Raw genomic sequence first — 21,634 nt, 5'->3', positions numbered from 1 at the left:
ACCTCTGCCCACTGCTTATTGAGGTGACTTTTCTCTAGACAATTCATTTTGCCTGAAGCTTAATCACTATAAAGAATTTAGAGGGTATTTTCCTAGCAACTCAGTTTTTTTTTTTTTAAGTATTTCAGACATTTAACAAATATCTACCACTTCACCAAATATATAAAATAGTTCAGTACAGGACCCATGCACCACCCCTTTGACCCCATGACTCCTCTCATTTTCCAGAGATCTGCATCCAGAATTTGCTGTTTGTCATCATGCAATGCATGTTTTTATACTCTTACTATATATTTATGTGTCCATAAACAGTATCTAGTATTTTGTTGCATATTTTAAACTCCTATGCGTGGTGTCACATTATGCACATTCTTTCTTTCTCACTCTGTATGATTTCTCATATTCACATCCACCGCTTACTTACCTTCAAACCCTCCCTGGCTCCCGACCCCTCCCACGGAAGCCTGGGTTGGAGCTGTCCTTCCTGAGCCTGAGCTCCGTGGGGGGTCTGTTCTGCTTTTCACGCTCTGATATCTGCCTCCTACATGCTCTCTTCAGACTTAGATTTGCATTTCTTCTTTGTCTTCACTACAGCCCAAAGTAATTTTACAAATTCTTTCCAATTATGGATTTATGATAGAGAAACACTGTCTCATATATTCAGTTTCTGGATGGAATAGTTGTCCACCTACAGTAATGGAAAGCTTGTTCTCATAACCTCTGAATATCTTAGAGCAAGTTTCTGAATTACCAGTAAAGAAAGAACATTTGTGTTGTTTCCATAAACAGAATAAGGTCTCAATTCTTTTAGGAAATGGCTGGAAAAGGCACATTTTTCATTTTCATTATTCTGTTTCACAAAGGATAAACTATTAGTTTTTGGCAGAAGGGTTTAATGTGACAGGGATGGCCCAAGTTCTCATTACTCTCAGCTTTGTGACCTTGGGCGAGTCACTGGGTTTCCTGTTTCTTCCTTTGTAAAGGCGGAGAATTGGGCAAGGTGATTGATTGCCAAGGCTTCCTGCTCAGAACTTTTGACTCAGTCTCTGAGGAAATGACACATGTCAGAGAACTGGGAGAAGGGTATCATTTATGTCTTTCAGAAGCCAAAAATACTTCCAGATTATAGAACACGCATTAGGATAATGAATGGGTATTACCGTGAAGATTAATGTATTTCATTATCTAATCTCTGGGTAACCAAAATAGGTCAGGCTTAGACTCCATCTTATTCTAATGCAGCCTCCCGTGGCAGGGATATCTGCAGCCCTAGAAGTCAGTTAAGGACTTCTGGCAAATCTTTTTGTTTTAATTTTTTTTTCATGAGTTTAGTTTTATTTGTTGGTGTTAAATGGTAGCCATGGTCTTGCTGGGCCTGAGTCAGACCTCAGCCCAGATTCTCTGACTCCATCTTCTCCCATTAGACCCCACATTTTCCCCGGTGAGCTCTTCTCTGGCAAGATGCAGAGTAGAAGGAATAGCTGCCACCTGGAAGGGCCAGGAGGTAGGACACAGATCGTGCCGCCCAACAAACACTCCCTCTTCCTTAGACCGGGTGCCTGCCACACTGGTTAGACCCCCAGCACCCTTGTTTCCTGGCCGCCCTGTAGAAGGGGTACATGGAGAAACACTTCTGGGCTTTTTTGAATGACTGACTTAGGGCAAAGCGTAGGAAAAGGATGAAGTCTCTGAGGTTGGCAGAGCCCCCGTGAACAGGCCATTTGTCCGGCCAGGGGGCGTTGGAACTGAAGGCTCTGGGGCTGGGGCAGCTGCGTGTGCTGGCACTGTAAAGCAGCGGGGGTCCCACCTTGTCACTTCTGTACCATGACTCCAAGTCAGGTTGACCATGACTGCTCGTCGAAGAAAATCAGCTCTCTGCATAGGAAAGAGGGCTAAGGGAGTTCACCCCAGAGTGCCCACCGTGGCCGTCTCTGAGACGCACGGTTAGGTAGGTTTCTTCAGTTCCCCCCGTTTTGTGTTTTCCGTATTTTTAACAATGAGCATGCATTACTTGTGAAATCAGACAAAAGCAGCAAGTTATGTTTTTATAGAACTGCCGCTGTGCCTTAGGTGGGAAGCTGAGAATCCTTCATGTGGCAGCAAAGGTCCTCAAAACCTGGCCTCAGCCCCGGGAACCGCTCCCTACCATTGTTATAATTTGAAATATTTTTATATCCTATGATAAATCTAAGCATTCATTAAATGGTGCTGGTGCTTGTACTACGCACAGCTTTTGGCGTACATAATCTTATAATTAGACACCTGTCACCAGTTCCTAACGCCATCAGGACCGTGCTCCTGCGCTCGTTAGAAAGGACAGGACATGACGAGCATATCAAATTCCGAGGAAATTGGCCCTCACAGAGCTCTTCTTCTTTTTCAAGATAACGCCTACGGGAAGACTCTACGGCAGCACCACGGCTGGGTCGTCCGAGGCGTCTTTGCGGTAAGTAAGCCTTCTGCCTCCTAGTGTTCTGACGGTCGCCGCAAGGGGCTTTTGCTTGTTTTGTGTGCATGGTGTCTCTGTCTGCCTTGTTTTCCAGAATAAGAACAAAGCGTTGCTTGTTTAAGTCTGTAGGCCTTTGCTGGGTGGAAATGTTGGTGATAAACAGTGTCTAGAAGAGAAAAGGCTGTTGCAGTGTCTGCTTTACCCCATCCAGTTCCAGCGATCTGTGGAGATTTGCCTCCGAAGTGGGTGCTTTTCAAACGCTAAGGTGGTGCGGTGAGAGCGTAGAGGTGGGCCGCGTAGTGCGCGCACGGGGGCGGGCAGGGGCCGCCCGGTGCTCGCCACTCGGGGGAGGAAGCTGGTGGGGCCCTCAAGCTCATGGCGGCTCCCCCTGCTGCCCGTGGTGTGCAGTTTTGACTGTTCTCAGATTTTGATTCTTTTTTCCTTAGTTGAATCTCATTGAATATTAACCGAATCGTGTGTGTCCGAAGCCAGGACATTCTCTTCTTACGCAATTATTCTCTTCTTACACAATTATTTTCATTGTGAAGGTGTTTGTGTGTTCAGCTCCTGTTGCGCGCCCCCTCCCCCGCCAGCACGTTGGCCAAGGGTGAAGGCGCGCCTGGGTAACACAGCCCCCTGGGCAAAGCCTGAGCCGCCGAGTGAGACAGCAGGAGGGGCTGGCCCCGGCGTCCGAGTTGGTGCGTGTCTGTGGCTCTCCCACCCGGGAGACGTCGGCCTCAGTCAGACACCGCCAGGAAGAGGCTCAGGCAGGGGGACACTAGGCAACATCACAGAACGTTTTTTACTGACTTAAAGGATAGGAGACATCATTTGCCTACAGTAAGAACTGTTTAGGTCATGGTTTATTAGGAGGCAGGTAAAGAAAGTGGGAAGAATTTACAGTGGAAGAAACCAAACTTTAGTGAAAATGAAATCATTAGTGAAAGCATGGAGATCGATAGGAGCCAGAGCAGTGGCAGCTACACACTGCCCGCACTTACCTTCAGCGTGTGTTTAGTAATCGTAGCAATAGCTACCGTGTAGCTCTCGGACGCCTGCCCGTACAAGGCATTGCACCAGGTGCTTCCTGTTTATGATTTTTGGTAATCCCCAGGATTAACTCCCATGATTTCATAAATTCAGAACTGTTAATCCCAGTCCCCAAATCCCACAGTGAGGCTATGGCAGAGCCCGGGTCCAAACCCAGATCTGGTCTCCAGATGCTGGTGCCATTCCCTGCGTCACAGCCTCCACGGTGAGAACAGTGTTCAAGAAGCTGCCAGTGAATAATTGGAGAGCGGATGCTGCTGCATTCATCGCTCCCCCTGAGTAAATGCTGGGGTGGCTGACAGGTGCCTCACACCTACGTCCCCTTGGTGAGATGACAAAGCATAAAACCAGTGATTTGCCCCATGTACAAGAAACCTAAGTGTGTTATTTTTCAGTGTGAAAATAAAGTTAAATCCTGAATCTTTAATGATCAAAGAGAGATTGTCCGCAAGAATGCCACTGTAGCAGAAAATTTATCATAAGCATGAGTCTTTAAAAGGACTTTTTAATTTATGACATTTTCCCCAATATATAGTAATTTAGATACATCATAATGCATTGTAGAAACTAGGGAAGAATAGAAAGGGAAAAAAATTAAAGTTGTCCATATTAATCATTTTTAATCACTCCATAATAACCATTTTTAACACTTACGTTTTACCTTCTTAGCTTTCTATACATTTTATATATTTAAATACTCCATTTAATTTTATATATTATCTAAATATACATCTATTACAAGTATTTATCTACATGTTTATATTGTATGTCTGTATTTATCTATATTTTGTATACTTCGTACATGCATGTAAATTTTTTTGACATTTAGCTTGTAGTACAATTTTATATCCTTCCCCCCACTCCCCACTTAATAGATTCTATTGTGACCTTTTTAAATGCCATAAGGGTCCTTGAAAACCATTATTTTTGGTGATTGTACAGTATTTCCCTACTATTGGAGGAACCATAATTTATTTATTAACCCTGTGTTTTGAAAATTTAAGCTGTTTCTAAGTTTGTTATTATAGTTAAAACAACATGTGTTCATATGCATTTTGGATTTAAAAAACCTCTTATTTTCTCATAGGTTCCTAGAATAGGAATTGCTATGTCTAATGCTAATGATTATAACCACAACTTAGAATTTTGAGCATCTGAATCTAGAGCCATGTACTAGACATGGCTTTATGTATGTAAAATTATTAATTTCATAACTTCGAGGCAGGTTCTCTTATTTTCCCTACTTATAGACAAAAAAAAGCCTGAGAGACAAAGAGGTGAGGTAACGTATCCAGAGTTAGAGAGCAAGAACATTTTGAAAGCTCTTGATATTATTGCTAATAATTTTTACATTTGCTGGTTTTTAAGAAAATAGATTATTTCAAGCATTTGGCAACAGCCTTATCAGTAGAGGAGCTAGATTGGCCCTTTGAGCCTCTCTACTGTCCTCTAAGTTGTTCCTACTTTGGAAAGCTTACTGAGTTCTCTAATGTGCTGACTAATTAGCATGGGGCAAATTCATTTAACTGATCTCAGTTGCTCAGGGAAACATCTTTTACGCTTAAGGAATTTGACTTACTCATCAGCCAAACTGTGAGCTTTTATCTTCAAACAGTTGTAATCTACAGAACTGGTGCCCAGCCCTGGCTCTGCCTCTGGTGTGATCACTCACCATTGGTTGGTTGACCTTTGTGGCTGGCCTTTGTTGGCCTTTGACCTCTTGGGCTGAATTCTATCACTGGTTCCCCAATAGACTTGGCTGCCTCACAGTCATCTAGGAGCCTTTGAGAACATCCCTGGGCCCCGCTCTGGGAAAGCTTTTTCAATTTTTTGTTTTATTTAAACAGTTGTACATAGGGTTTGTTTTGTTTCTTTATCAAAAGTCCAAAAAACTTATAACAAAAAATGGCAGTCCCAGCCTTCTGCTCCCAACTTCCCAGACTTAGCCAAAAGGAGCTGCCTCTGTCAACTACTGTGGCTCTTTCTTCTGACACCACCGTAACGCTACAAATGTTTGTGTTCGTTGTGGCCGTATCAGTTTTAGTTATTAAAGGTCAACTTTCTGTTAGAGATTATAATTTAGCTCCCTTTGAGCTCACTGTCTTATCCCCCAGCCTCCACCACCCCAACATCATGGATCACAAGGTAACGTTACGACAGTGAGCCAAAGTTCTATGGGGTGTTTTGGGGTTTTTTTTGTCCTTCTATGTTTTATATTTTCCCCTGCACCGTCAGCTCTCCCAAATCACCATCACCCTGAACTCACAAATATGCAGTTATGATATAATTATGTCTTTTTTTCCTTGGAGACTTCCATTTCAGAACTTTCTAAACTGTTACTCCAACCTGAGTTGGTTGTTCAGGCCTGTTGTGCTGTTGTTGCCCAAGGACTTTTCCTCAAAAGTTTCTCTCCGTTGAATCTCCTCTCACACTAATTTCATTTCCCAGGTCCTGTTTCTTGATCTAATCCGTCATTTCGGTGCTATCGTTCTCCAGCAGGTCCCTAAGGGAAGACACAAGGGTGCTAAAGTTTTGAGCGCTTCCATGCCTGCAAGTGTCTTTATTCTGCGCTTTTTTCCTAGACTGATGCTTTGGTTGGTATAGAATTATAAGTCAATAATAACTTTATCTCAGGATTTTGAAGGTATACCTCTGTGGTTCTCCATCTTCCCCTGTTACTGTTGTAAAATTTAATGTCATTCTAATTCCTGTTCTGTTTTTTAGAAACTGTTCCTCATCCTCTTCTGGATGCTTTTAGGACCTTTTCTTTCTCCCCACATTCTAAAATGTCATGACCTTCTTTTGGTCATCGTCATCCATTATGCTGAACACGGGGGTGGGTCTTTGAATCTGGGGTCTCACGTGCTTCAGTTCGGGGAGACTTCCTCACATTGTAACTTTGGATAATGGCCTTTTCTTCATTCTCTGCTCTCTCCCTGGTACCCCTGCCATTATTTGAGTATTTAATAACGTGCCTGGCAATGGTTAAGTAAGTCATACAAGTACGTATCCCATTAACCCTTCAAATAAGGAAAGTGATATCTATTCTGTGCCATAGATGAGGAAACGGAGGTTCTAGGAGGTTAAGTGCCTTGCTTAAATTCCTCAAGCTAATACATGGAAGATTCGGGAGTCGAGCCCAGGCCCCCTTCACACACGCCTGTGCTGGAACCAGTGCGTGGTAACGGCCAGCCACTTGCCAGGTGCAACAAGGTGGAGGATGGGGGGGTGGTGATTCTCAAACACTTTCAATTCAAAGTATAAGGACACTCAAGAAAGAAACTGTTGAATGATAATTCAAGATTCTAAAAAGCCTCCAGACATCTCAGCAGAGCCAGCCCAGTGGGTGCCAGGCGGCCAGTTTTAGCAAGCTTGGGGAACCGTTGGTGTGCAAAGGAAGGGAGTCATAACAAGCCCAGGAGATTCTTCTGTCCAGGCAGCGACGTGGTGTGACGGTGCAGTTGACAAAGCACAGAGGCGATCCCAAGCTCAGGCCCTGGCCTGGTCACTCATTAGTGATGTGACCTTCATCTGTAAAATAGGAATAGAAATTCTACAGGGTTTTTATAAAGGTTCCCTGGGATAAAATGCATTAAAGCATAGTGTGCAACCAAACAAGTGTGAGCTCCCTTCTGTTTTAGAAAACAGTCAATCAAGAGTGCAAAGGAAATAGTATCCACATGGGGGAAATAGGAGCTATGCCAAGAAACGTAGGTATGAAGGTGAGGCCCGAATAGGAGAGAGGTGCTCTGGAACGCTGGCCAGGTGGGGACAAGGGCTGTGGTAGAAACGCGCACACAGGCCGATCCTGACGGTTCGAGGGCAACACTCTGGATCACGCTGTGAATGAAGGCAGCTTTTCTTAAACTTGTTCTCTCAGTATTCCCTGACTTGATAGTGTTATTCATCCCCAAGATGGTCCGAGCACATATGTTCTTCTAGCCTTAAAATTATTTGATTTGGTGCTTCCAAAAAATTTCAGAGTCCATGGATTCGAAGGGTACATTCCTACTTTTCCCCTTTTGCTCTACTCAGCTGTGTGTGTGTGCACGCATGCGCTCGTGTGTAAGAAGAAAGCGTGCGAGAGAGACGTTCGACACATTCTCACGGGCCGTTCTTTTGCAGTTAGCGTTGAGAGCCGCTCCATCCTATGAAGATTTTGTGGCCGCGTTAAGCATAAAGGAAGGTGACCACCAGAAAGCAGCTTTCAGTGTCGGGATGCAGAGGGATCTCAGCCTCTACCTCCCTGCCATGGAAAAGCAGCTGGCCATCCTGGACACTCTGTATGAGGTGCATGGACTGGAGAGTGACGAGGTGGTATGATGTCTGCGGGACAGCACGCCTCCTGCCTTCAGGGAATCGAGTTTGCTGCCGTGTTTCATTGCCCAACTTAATTTCCAGCAGCAGCTTCAACCCTCTTTGCCCCTTACTGGGGCCGGGGGGCGGGGCAAAACCTAGTGCTTTTATATGTAATTTTTTTAATGCATATGTATGTTTTGTGTGTTTAAAAATCAAGGTGCTATCTATTTCAGTTCAAAGGGCCTCCTGGAAACCAAATCGCAGCTGTCATATAGACTTGCGCAGCAAGTTATAAGAGCAGATTTGACGAATGAATTTGTCGGTACTGTTTTGTTTTGTTTTTAGCCTTGAGTTTCAATGGGCCACCCAAACCCGAGCTGCAAGTGAGCAGATTCTCCATCAAGCACTGTAACTCATAGCCAGTGTTTCCATCAACTCAGAATTAGACTAAAAACCTGGAGGGAGCTGAGCCCCTCTGTGGAAGCTGTTGAAACATAGAGTTTGCCATCCCCAGACGTTCGTCAGAGAATCTTCTCTGTGGCTCCGTGGGCGATGTGCGCCTGTGTAGTCCGCGTGTGACCTAGCACCCACCCTTGTTCCTGTGCATTATGGCAAGTGGACAGCACAGCAAAACTGTGACATTCAGGGATTGTTATCCAATTTCAAAAGTGAGCACAAAAAGATTTATGTGCTCACCATGACACAGCCTCTAAACAGAGGGACAGGTGACCCCAGGTGGGATCCAGACTGTGTCTGCATCAAAAGCACCTAGAGTGCTTGTTCCAAAAGCAAATTCCCAGGTCTCACCCTGACCTGAAGGACCAGATCACATGGGTGGGACTCAGGAATCTGCATTTGAATACTTTTCAAGGGATTCGTGTACACAGAGACTTGAAGAACCATGAGATTAAATTGTAGTTTACAGAATATCCAGTCTTCTGCATGAACTTATTGATGTGTCCTTTTTTTCAAAGAAGAGGAGGCAACTGTGGATGTAAAACAGTTAAAGGGAGAGTGAGAAGGAAGCGGGTTTACTCGGCTGCCTTCTTCGACCAGCACGGTGCCCAGCCAGGGCTGCAGCAGGGACCTGTGTGGTTCCCTGTGTGCTCTCTGATCGGTCGTGGTTTAGTCACCAGTCAGCTAAATGCAGCTGCTGATCAATCTTAAAAGCTCTGGGACCTGGTCACGGTTTACTGGTGGGATGTCAGTCTGTCATAAAACCGTCTCGTGTCGGCATTCCCCTGGGGAGAGTGACACTGAGACTGTGGCTCTGGCCTCAGGAGCCACGCCACCAAGAGGATGTGGGAGAGGGGCCACGGGGCCTTCCCTGTGAGAGGCCACTCCCACCAAGGGGCGGAAGGGAATTTCCACCGTGAGGGGTTCCCCAGGGCAGAAGGTGAGCTCCTTCGAGGAACGCAGGTGAGTGCTGCTTGAGCAGCCCCAGAGGATTCTGGTCCGCGGGCAGAGAGAGGCCCTGCTTAGACGGAGAGGTTAACGTAGGGAGGGCTGTTAATTTTGTCTTCTGTCTGTCTTTAGACAGATGGGCATTTCTTTAGCTCAAATTGTTGAAGCAGCTACTGTGCTCACATAAGGACTTCTGGAAAAGGCTAAAACTTAGAAAAGCAACATCAAGTGTTTTAAGGCTGGGGAGAAAAACGATGCTAAAACGACGCTCGTTCTTTTGTACTTTAGCACTTCCTGTTGGCAACTGCCAAGGTGTATGTGTGCAATTGTTCCCCTCCCACGAGTAGTCGGGTGGCTCTCCCCGTCGGGCTGCTGGGCAAATGCCGGTAGCACGAAGGGCTCTTGGCCTTGACGTTGCTCCTGAAAATGCAAGAGAAAAGACAGCCCATCTTTGCCTGTACCTTGAATGAAGACACTTTAGACATCCTGTCATTAGAGGGGGATGCTCCCAGGAGGTTGTAAGGGTTGCGAAGCATGACCCTCCCATCAGCTGCCGGTGCTCCCTGTCACCTCACGTGAGCTCATGTGGAAAGGGAGTGGGCAACCAGGATGTACCTCGGATTTGTCTGCGAAGCTGTGAATACACGCAAAGAAAGCTACTCAGTGTGGCCATTTCACATTTATGTAGGTACGGCCATTGTAGCTCACCCAGTTTTCTGGGGAAGAAGGGGTTGGTGTTATCTGGGATCGTTGGGAACCCAGATTAGGGTAATTTGAATAAGTTCCATTTTCTTCTCGCCCTTTTTCCAATACTGTAGAAATGGGTACTGTGTTTTCATAGGTATTTTCCTCCCTGGAGCATAAGACATGGAAAGCTCTGAGACTCCTTCAATAAAAATAACTAGAAATTGAGCCTCGTGCTAGCCGGTCAGGCAGCCTGACCTGGAGCTTGGCACACGCAGTCCCTCCTCCCGAATTGAATATATGGTATTTGCTTCTCCGTTTTAGTCAAAGCCCTAATGTGTGCTAAGCTGCAGTCACTGTCTCAGAAGTGGACAGAAAGACAGTTAAGGCTTTCTCCCCATAACCCACCAAGACTCCTGGACACCTGGGCTTTCCCTCGCCCCGACAGTGAGCGCAGGAGGACAGGCTGGATGTTCATGCACAGAGCAGGCATCCTGCTCTCACTGCTCAAAGAGCTCAGGGTCTCTTTTCAAGAGCAGCCTTTAGAGCGATCCTGAGGGAAAAGGTGATGTGCCTTCCAGGCGTCGGGAGCAGCAGTCGGTAACCTTGGCTGCCCCTTCCAGGGCGCTCCCCAAGGGGAAGCCAGGCTTTGTACTCAGGGTGGGGGTGGCGCAGTGTGTTAGTCTAACGGAACCCAATCCTGTCAGCAACAGCAACTGTTCTGTCCTTTGAAAGCTTAGAGCTAACCCTGCTGAAAAATGTCGGGTTGGACGGACATCCTTTGGGGGAAGGGGGTTGCAAAACCAACTTGTGACTGTCAGGTGGAGGTGATTTTCACATCAGCTCTGCAGGGAGTTCGAGAAGTCGGTCCCAGAACAGCGAGCGGATCATGCTGGGGATTGGCTTGAAAGGCTGTGTTCATCAGATCGCGGAAAAGTTTGCAGTCTTCTTTTTTAATTATTGTGTGCACGTGTATATCCAGAAAGTTAATGCTCTCACCTTTATATTTTCGGAAAAGTGTTTTTAATTAAAAAACTGTGATGGGAACCAGTACATAAAGTACAGTTTTCTTTATTCAATTTGAAATACGTGAAGGAGCTGAAGTAAGGAGTATCTTATTAAGGGAACTTAACTGGATTGCAGAACTCACACATTTCAGGCAGGAGAGAACACCGTAAGTATAAGGTGATATGAGACATTTTGAAAGCTTTCTGAAGGAAATCTGTGTGGTTTTTTCTCTACTAAACTATGCTATCATGTCCTTCAAGAAGTTGGTTACACAACAGTGCATTTCGGAATCACTGATTAAAATCAGTTGCTTCTGTCTTTAGTCATAGGTTTTACAGCTCTTCCGCTTCCCCTCCCCATGTTTCATTTCCTTTCAAGGTGAACGATCAACTTTTTTTAATACTTTTAGATTTAGAATGTATAAGTAAAGTGTATTTTAAGCCATTGCTCTGTTAGCCGAGCTGATGTGTCCGGCCTGGGAGGGCTTGCCTGCGGCTGCTCTTGGACCCACGTGGGCCGCCTGCCCGCGGACTTCTCTGTGCGCGGTAAGCCCGTGTCCGGGGAAAACGTGTAGAGAGGGCGCTTCATTTAGAGACACGTCCTGCTTCTGGGCGTGCGTCTGTAATCTGCGGTTGCTTACTCAGGGGTTTCACAACAATGACATAAAATACCCGCTGCCGTCTAATGGTGTTTTAAGACTGCTTCTCTAGCACAAGGTTGTTAGGGTTCCTTTCAGCAGCTGCGCGCACCGTTCCGCACCGTTCGCCCGCCCGTCTCGGTCAGCGTCGCGTCCACTCTGCTGCAGTCCGCAGCCCCGTGAGAGAGGCCGCCTGCGTGGCGTCTCCTTGCACTGGCGCACTAGGACGCCCCAGGGCGTGATTAGGCTGTTATTGACTGACCGTTGATGCATGCATTGATCTCTGCCCTGCACTGTCTGTATATAGCCTTTCTTTAAAAAGAAAACACGTACCACTACTCTGTCATGCAAATGTTCGAAAATTCTCTGGTTGCCCTTGGAATCATTTCTGTTTCAAAGTGAACAAGTGTTTTCAGTGATGCTCTGTGAGAACCCAAGAAAGAGGTCCTGGTCGTTTTAAGCACATCCCCTCTGATACCTACACTTTAAGGTGTGGTCGGTATTTTCTCCCTGTGCTTCAGAAACAGAAGCCACCCTGGGGTAGGGGTGCCTCTTGCAAAGCTGGTCTCACCCGCACACTCTCCTGCATGCGCCTGTCTCTTTGGAGGTTATCCGTGGAGGCAGGGATGACAAGGAGGGTGAGCTAGAAGTAATCTCTGTTGCTTTCTGGAAGGTTAATGAGCCAGTCTCATGGCATGTTTGCTGTGTGAGTCCCCTGTGTCCTGACAACTTCACTAGAATGTCAATCAACAGCCGAACTACCTCACGTGAAATTGGCTGTGGACAATCTGCGTCATACGAGACATGTGTTAAGGTCAGTTTGATCTGGTTAATAAATTGAACAAAATGATGTCTCTATAAAGAAGAAATGCATTAGACCAGATGCCAAAGGCTACAATGTACATAGATTTCCTTGGATTAATTTTTTAAATCAGTGTTTGTGTCTCCCCCCAGTATTCTTATCTCGAATGTTCGTGGTCTCATAGGTCCATGCACTTTGAGTGTCTGCCACAGGTGGTCTTCGTGACCAGCTCTTGTCCTTCAACATTTTGATTGTCGTAATGACAGTAGAAAGCAAGTGTCAAGTGATTTGTTGATTTTTTAATTTTGATGGACCTTTGCTTAGAATATAATATGTTGGAGCCTTTTAGGACCAATCAAATGAATGAATATTTCATGTTTAGTGTTTCATGTAAAACTCTGTCCAAGTTCTTACTCTGTAATTTGGGAGAAAGGGTACAAGGGAGGGTTTTACTTTTTTTGCAAAAATGTTTGAAACACCTGTCAGATTTTATATTCATTAGTTATAATAAACTTATTTTTAAAGTATTTTATCAAGTGCTTCTCTCAAAGATTCTTGTGTAGTTTATCAAGATAAATAAGGCCAGACCACAGAACTTCCCTCCCCTAAAGCCTAAAAAAGGAACTACCAAAGTAAATTAACTTAAAAAGTAAAAGCCACTTCAGTTCACCAGCAATGAAGCAAGAGAAGGAGCCCTTGTCATTGTGCTTTAAGCTTCAAAAGACCAAAGAAAAAGAACCAATTTCCTGGCAAGAATGAAGAGAGCTCCTAATCCTGCCTGGCATTGGGGGGAATCTGCAAAATTCAGAATTCTCCTTCGAGTCTCAGGTTTTGGGAAGAAGGCGATTGGAGAGCTGGGCAGGACGGTAGCCTTCTCTCTTCCTCCCTCTGAGCAGGGCCGGTGTGTGTGCACACAGGCACGCGTGGAAAGAGGGAGTGTTGCTGGGGAGAGATGGGTAAAACGTGGGACAAAAAAACCCTGCTCATCCCTGAATTAAGAGAGACACCTAAATCCCAAGACTCTCCTCCCCCTTGCCAAGGTAGATATGTCTCCTCTGCATTTGGAGTTTGCCCTGGTTCAGGACTTGATGCAAATATCGGGACAGCGCAGAGTCCAGTCCCTGGAACAAAAAAGCCTGTGGCTCCTCCTCCCTTCCCCATGCAGGGCTCGGGTCTGGCTGGTGTACACTGGTATGGCTGAGCTAGCTGTTAAAATAAATGGTCTGAACAGGGTAAATGGTCTTAAACATAAGCAAATTTCACTAAAATGACCTGGCAGCTACATAAATATGCTCCAGCCAGCAGAGGGAGTGGAGTGACGAACAGATGAAACCAAGTGGAAAGAAGAGCAAATCTAAAACAAAATTCTGAAGGTTGTATTGTGTTCTCAGAGAACTTCAAAAGAGCATGAATTCAGTAAAACGAGAGCTCATAACATGAGATGATTAAACTAGGGAATGAGATAAAAAGGCAGTTAATGGAAACAATTTGATCAAAATAATACTATTATAGAACAAATAAATGAATTAGAAATAGCAAGAAACATGGCCAAACACAGAATTGATAACAAGGAAAGACTTGAGAGACTGCAGTGGGTAAAGAATTTTTAAAAGATTAATTCTTGAGAGGATAATTGTAGGAAGACAAAGATATTCTAGCATACGTGTAATTGGTGACAAAAAAAGGAACTAAAGAAGTATTGAAAGATATAATATGGAAAAGTGTCCTGAAATTAACCTTCAGATTGAAAAAATACGCTGTGTTGTAGGCTATCCGACGGAGAGCACTCGACGCCAAAACAGATCCTGATCAAGTTAATGGACTCAAGGAGCGAAAAGAGAATTCTTGATCATTCGGGCAGGAAATGCAGGGCACCAAAGGGTCTGAAACTTCTTTTCCACAAGATGCAGTGACAGGAAACCATGGAGGGATGTATCTAAAGTTCTGAGCAGGAACAAAGTGACTGAAGTATATGATTGGCAGCCAAGTTGTCAAATACAGTGTCAGTACTCTCCGGCACCCACGGGCCCTTCTTAAGGAACCAATGGGTATGAGAGATGACTCAAATCACTCGATAATGGAGAAGCTTACAGTAAAATGACTAGTGGGAGGATCGGATGTGCAAAGAACCAAGACCAAACTGGAAATTATAGTCATAATATAGATGCATGTTACAAATATGATAAACCTTAATAATATGACATAAATTGGAAGTGAGGGAGGGTATAAGAAAGTGTGCCAACCTCATTTTTATAGCAGAGAGTTGATATTACCCCCCCAAAAAAGAAAGAAGAACATAACTAACCTTATTTTTTTGGTAATTAAAAAAAAATAATGGATTTTAAAATAAATACCTGTTAGGATAAAGAAATATTTTAAGTTTAGTAATTGTTTGAGTTTATTTTCTTGCTTTAAATACAAGCTAATTAACATGATAAATATAAATAAATATGCCTATAAAAAAATCCTTTATCCTTTTATCAGTATCTGTTGAAAAAAATCAAGAATGATATTCACTTAAATTTAGCAATTGTTATTTTTAAGTGGATATTGATTTTGTTTTACTCTTCTCTTTGTACTTTAATATACTGCTTGACTTTTGTTTTAGAACCACGCTATCTTTTTATTTTAAAATAGGGTGGGGGCGGGTATTCAAAAAACAATATTAAAAAACACTGTATAGTGTTGGTGGATCACTGGCACATGCTTCTACTTGTAATGACATTGGCTTTATATTAAATTTTTAACAATCTTCACCACACTTCCTTTTTTCCCCCTCTGGTTGCTTTTCACCCATAAGCTTCTGTTCCTTTACCCACACATTTTATTACTCATCCCATTTTCTACACCCTGTTAGCGTTGCATTCACTTACAGCTAACAGGAGAAACTGAACACCTGTCCGAGACCCGGTGACCTGCCCAGCACATCTGAAACAAATGGAAAGGTGGAAGAAGAAGCTCTCTGGACCGGCTGACAGTCTTCTCAGCAGAGGAAGCCAGAAAGCCTCAGCAGCAAGGGAATCTTGCACATGAGTTGGCTGCGCTCCATCTGAGGCGCTGAAAGGGTTCTTTCTCTGTGCTTCTGAGAGACTGGAAATGAGATGTCAGCCCCTTCTCTACCCAAGTGAAATTGCTGGGCAATAGAGCTGTAGTTCAGTATGAGCTTATGCTGACCAAGCCCAGCTGCAGCCATGGCCCATGAGGGAATGCAGCACACAATTTATTCAGGAAGCGTTTGTTGTAAGGACCATTCAGGATTATGTTTGTGGAAACCTGTGGAAGCTCTACATTCTACTGGGGCATGTGTGGGAGCAACTCAGGACCCCCTCTCCCTCTCTCTGTCACACAGAGAGTTCTATAGAATCCCAGATCCTTGACTTAATTAGTATAAAAAGAGGATCACTGGTTTACAGGGCTGAAAGACTCCATCTGCCACGGAGGTCATCATAACTATGGCAAAAACATCAAATCAGGAATTGTGCCTCCTGCGCATGGCACAGTGTCAAGCACTGGGTAAGAATTCCAAGAATGGCGGTGGCGGTCATATTAATAGTTGTTACTGTTATAAAGGGAAGTACAGCTCCGTCACGCCTGGACTTTTCCTGAGTACATATTTCTTATTTGGGCCACTTGTCTCTGAGCTCACAGAGGATTCTCTGTTGCCCCGAGGGCAGGTGCCACCTTCAAGGAGAAGACCTTCACGAGATCATGTTTCCTGTAGACTGAGACACTTCCTCTTTGTTACCTGAGCCCCAGAGCCAGCGGGGATATTTCACAGCTGTCTCCTAGCTGGAAGATTCCAGGAGCACGGCTACCTGGGCATTAGGATGGACCTGACACTTTCCATAGGAGCCCTCCTGCCCCATGTCAGAAGACATCTAATACATTTTTCTGCCCTGATCTCCTGTTCCCTTGCTCTGGAGCACACTCATTTCTCAGAGTGACTTGCCTTTGGCTTCTCCGAATTCTGGTTCCGCTGCCAGTCGCGGAGCCTCGCCCTCAGATCACAGCAGTGGGCATGTGCTCCAGAATAGGTCCGCCCTGGGACTACCCCAAGGCTGTGTATTTAGACACTGGGAGGGAGTATCACTGTTACAACTGCATGATTGTGTCCCCGCACCCCCACCCCCATTCATGTGTTGAAACTCTAACCCCCAGCAGAACGTTAGTAGGTGGGGTCCTTTGGAGATAGTTAGGGTTAGATCTGGTTATGTCTGAGACAAGATGGAGAACACCTAAGATAATGTTAAAAGATACGATATGTTCCTGGGTTAGAAGATCTGATAGTGACAGCATGTCTCTGTTGTGTGTTTTGTTTTTTTTATTTTCACACCACTGGGCAATTCTCCAGTGACAGCTGGAGTCCTAAGTTCAACTCACTAAATTCTGACACTGTTACCTAGAAAAAGCATCAGATTCCACAGGTGAAGGGCTCAATCCTACATAGGCAGGGCCGATTAAATCATTGGTCATTGGTGATTGAACTCCATCTCCAGCCCCTCACCCCTCCCTGGAGGTTAGGGGTTGGGACTGAAAATTTCAACCCTCACACCTCATGGCTGTGTCCCCTAGCAACCAGCCATCATCTTAGGTGCTCTCCAAAAGTCACCTCATTGACAAGCTCGAGTGTGGTGGAAAGAGGTTTGTTATGAATATCAAGATACCTGTATTGCTCTTTTAAGTTAACCTGTATTGCTCTTTTAAGTTAGGAAATTCCAAGGACTTTAGGGTCTTTTTGTAAGAAATGGAAGACCAAATAAATATTTATTATAAGTAATAATATTACAATGTCAGTTCTTCCAAAACTGATCTAAAGATTCATTGCAATCCCAGTAAAAATAACCAGCATAAAGTTATGACACCAAAGGAATGAACAACAAAAGAAAAAAAATAGATAAATTGGACTTCATCAGCATTAAAAACTTTTGTTCATCAAAGACATTATCAAAAAAGTGAATATATAAACTACAGCATGGGAGAAAAGATTTGCAAACCATGTATCTAATAAGGGACTTGTATCCAGAATATATACTTATAACTCAACAACAAAAAGACAAACAACCCGATTTAAAAATGGGCAAAAGAGAAATTGACTTTTCTCATACGTGTGTGTGTATGTGTGTGTGTGTGTGTGTGTGTAAATGGCCAGTAAATGCACGAAAAGATACCCCACATCATTAGTCATTAGAGAAATGCAAATCAAAGCAACAATGAGATACCACTTCACCCCTAGTAGGAGGACTATAAGGAAAAACAAAATACAAAGAAGAGCAAGTGTTATTGAGAATGTGGAGAAATCAGAACACGTGCCTATTGCCAGTGGGAATGTACAATGGAGCAGATCTGTGGAAACAGTTTGGCAGTTTCTCAAAAAGTTCAACAAAGAATTGCTATATGTCCCAGCAGCTCCACTTGAAGGCATGGACCCAAAGGAACTGAAAGCAGGGACTTGAACAGACACTTGGATGCCAATATTCATTGCAGCATTATTCACAATAGCCAAAAGGTGGAAATGACCCAAGTACCTATCAACAAATGAACTGATGAACAAAATGTGGCCACCATAAACAGCGGATTATTCAGCCATGAAAAAAGAATGATGTTTTGATACATGCTAAACATGGGTGGAATCTTGAAAACATTATACTAAATCAAACAAGCCAGACACAAAAGGACAAATATTGTGTGATTTCATTTGTATGAAATATCCAGACTAAGCAAATTCATAGAGACAGAAAGTAGAGTAGAGATTACCAGGGGCTCGGAGGTGGGGGAATGGGGAGCTACTGCTTACTAGCTTAAGGATGCCTGTTTGGGATGATGAAAAGGCTGCAGAACTAGATATTGGCGGTGGCTGTACTACATTCCAAATGCACTTAATGCCACTGAATTGTTTCGTTAAAAATGATTAAATGGCAAATTTTATGTTACATGTATTTTACCACAATTTTTAAACATTATATAAAGTAATATACCAAAAATCATTCCATGAATTGTACACTTTGAATTGTATACTTGAGTGTTATACTTTATTTGTACACCTAAATGGGTCTATTGTATGATATGTGAATTGTATCTCAATAAAACTTTTTTTTTATTCTAGTAAGATTTTTGTAGAAACTGATGAACGAGCTCTAAAATTTACATGGAAATGTAAAGGACCTGAAACAACCAAAATGATATTGAAAGTTAACAGTTGGAGGACTTATCATTAGCTAATTACAAGACTTCCTATAAGGCTTTAGTAACCAAGATGATAAAGCTCCATGAACATAAGAGAGTTTAGAAATAAATCCACAGTTAAACAGTCAGTTAGTTTTTGGCCTAAGTACCGAAGCAATTCAATGGTGAGAGGAAGTCAGAAGGTTCTGGAACTCCCTACCTATGTGGGGAAAAGATGAAACTCCACTCATACCTCACATCACACATAAAATAATTCAAGGCAGGTCATATAACTGAATGTAAAAGTGAAAAGTCTAAAGGTTAACAAGGAAACATAGGGCAATATCTTTGTGAATTTGGGGCAGACAGGTTTCTTAAGCACCGAAAGCATTAATTACAAATATATGTAAATCATATTTAATTTAAAGTTAAGTAAAAAACATGTTCTCAGGAACAACAAGGTGAAAACAGCAAGGTCAACATTGTACGGTCAGAATAGCCAGATCAAAACAGGAAGTTAAAAACATGAAGAATTCCCACACGTCAGTTAGAAAATACACAGAAAACAGAAAAAGTTACAAAGGACACGACTAGATGACTCGCAAAGTAGGAACTACAAATGGCTGAAAAGGGGTATATTGACGAGTGTGGTTTCCTGTGTTACTGGATGTCATGGATTTTTGGCTGAGTCTTGCTTGTTCATGCTTTTTATCGCTTTTCTCCCGCATTGTTTATCTTTTATTTCTGAGTTATATTGGTTATATGCATAGCAAATATCTTTTCTTAGGTGGTGGCCTGTCTTTTCACTTTGCATCTTCTGCCTTTTGTTATAACAAGTTCTTCATATAATGAAATGTCCATTTTTCCTTTATGATTAGTGCTTGTTGGTTTTGGTTTAGAAAACAGTTGCATATTTGAATATCACTAAAACATATGGGAATATTTTTTCCAATAATGGAATAGTCCTTTTGCTTTTAGGTCATTAAGCCATCTGAAAATTATTTGTGTATGGACTGTGGTTTGGATTAATTACATCTTTTCCTCCGGGCTAGCCCCTTGTCTCCGCACACCGGCGGGACCATCGTTTTCCCATAATTCGAGTGCTGTGACTACAGACGTAGATGAGTTTAATTCTAAACTCTGCGCTATTCCATTTGCCTAATTGTCACTCTCTGGGCCAATACCACAGTATTTTTTTTTTTTTAAAGAAAGTGTTGATGTCTGTTGGAATCAGTTCCCCCCCGTGTTTCCTCTTTTAAAAAGAGTTGGCTGTTCTTCATGCTTTAATCTTCTGTATGAATTTCAGGATGGTCTTGTCAAGCTTTGAAAAATATCATTTTGGAATTTTTATTGTAATTATACTGACTGTATTAGACTGAGTTTGGGGGAAACTGCTATTGCTATAAAATTTCATCTTCCCATCAATAAATAGGTTTAATATGTCCATCTATTTGTGTATTCTACTATGTTCTTCAATAAAGTTTTATAATTTCATTGGTAAAAGTCTCATGCATCCTTTGTTATATTTATTTCTGGGTACCTTTTATTTTATTGTTGCCATTGAAAAATATATTCTTTTAAAAAGTACAATTTATCATTTTTGCTGCTGGTGAATAGCAATATTGCTGGTTTTACACCTGTTTTACATTCAACAACCTTCATAAACTCTTATTTCTTAGTAATTTATAGATTCTTTGGTATATCTTTTTTTTTCTTTTTCAATCCTTATAACTTTTAATTCTTTTTCTTATCTTACTGCAGTCCTGAAAAGCTCCAGTACAGTGTTGTAGAGAAATGGTGATAAAGCAAATCATTGTGTTCCTGATCTGAAAGCAAAAGCTTTCATCATTTTACAATTACATACAATTTTTGCAACACAATTTTGAACATTGCTATAATTTTGGTAGCTGCCATTTACAAGGCTAATAAGGAAGTTGCTTTCTACTTATGGTTTTCTACTGGTATTAATTAAGAAACAATGCTGAGTATTTTCAAAAGTTTTTCTACATTTATTGATATAATCCTAATGGCTTCCCCCTTTTACTGGTTAATACGGTAAATCTCATTAGTTTACTTTCTAATTTTAACCATCTTTGCATTCCTAGGATGAATCCAACTGGGTAATGATTTATTTTTAATAGGCATTTCTGGATTCAGTTGACTAACGTTTAATTTAGGATTTTGGCATCTATATTTAGAAGTGAGATTAGCCTTTAATTATTACTTTCTTGTTCTGATTTTTGCCATCAGAATTATTTTACTTCATAGAATGAGGTGGGCAGTGTTCCTTCATTTTGTATTCACTGGAACACATTGTTTAAAATAGTGATTATCTGTTCTTTGAAGTTTGGGTCTGACTGGAAAAATCTTCTTGCTTTAATGGGTTATTTTATTTTATTCTCTTCTTTTTTTTTTTTTTTTTTTTTTTTTGATGGAGGAGGGTGGATTTTAAACCTTCCAATTTAAGTAATAAATCTAACCAAAAATTATATTTCTTCTTGAGTAGTTTCATGAAGTTAGATTTTTCTAAGAAGTTGTGCATTTGGTGTATTTTGCAATTTACTGGTTATGCAGATCAAGTAGAATTGTGCCCACGTGACCGTGAGAGCTTACTCTGGGAAGACTGAACAAGAAGCCGGCTAGGACTGACCCCACCTTCTTCTGGAGGCAGGGGCCCCCACTGAGACTCAGCTTCCGCCAGGACCGGTAGCACCGCTCCTTTGGCAAGAGGATCTTCGCTTCCCACAGTCTCCCGAGGTCTCCAGGTGCCAGGCAACTGGCTTTCTCAGCAACTGCTATAAACGCCAAGCCCTTGAATCCAGATCTGCCCAGCAGTCCGCTCACCCACTGACAAGCTCCTCACCAGGTCCTGACATGACCCACCGCGCAGCCACTCAGGACAATGAACCACAGACCCTGTCTCTTCTTGCTGACCCTTGGTTTGTAGGTTGCCCTTCTAAGACCCTATTTCTTATCTCAAACTGTGTCACATTGTGGAATTCATCCCAAGCTCAGAGACCTGCCAGGTGGTGACAAGGCAGGCAGCTACCTTACACAGCCTGGGTGCATCATTGTTCTTTGTGTTATAATTACATCTCCCCGGTTTTGTAGTTTAAATCTCCATGTGTTGTTCCTAATT

The 21,634-nt window shown here is 42.9% G+C and overlaps 1 protein-coding gene across 1 annotated transcript in view; it reads left to right on the top strand.

The window, feature by feature from the left end:
- Positions 1-8,805, top strand: part of PLEKHA8 (pleckstrin homology domain containing A8) — a 44,905-nt gene extending 36,100 nt beyond the window's left edge. Inside the window, exons 13-14 of the mRNA XM_054563976.1 lie at positions 2,385-2,446; positions 7,625-8,805. Coding sequence (XP_054419951.1) covers positions 2,385-2,446; positions 7,625-7,822 — 260 coding nt within the window. The 3' untranslated portion in view covers positions 7,823-8,805. The remainder of the gene's footprint in view (positions 1-2,384; positions 2,447-7,624) is intronic.
- The last annotated feature ends 12,829 nt before the right edge of the window (positions 8,806-21,634 follow it).

Source organism: Pteronotus mesoamericanus, unplaced genomic scaffold (assembly GCF_021234165.1).
Source record: "Pteronotus mesoamericanus isolate MK-2021 breed Mesoamerican mustached bat unplaced genomic scaffold, CSHL_Meso_final scaffold_85, whole genome shotgun sequence".
In the NCBI taxonomy this organism is placed as follows: Eukaryota; Metazoa; Chordata; class Mammalia; order Chiroptera; family Mormoopidae; genus Pteronotus; species Pteronotus mesoamericanus.
This window is presented reverse-complemented; position numbering and strand designations above follow the sequence as displayed.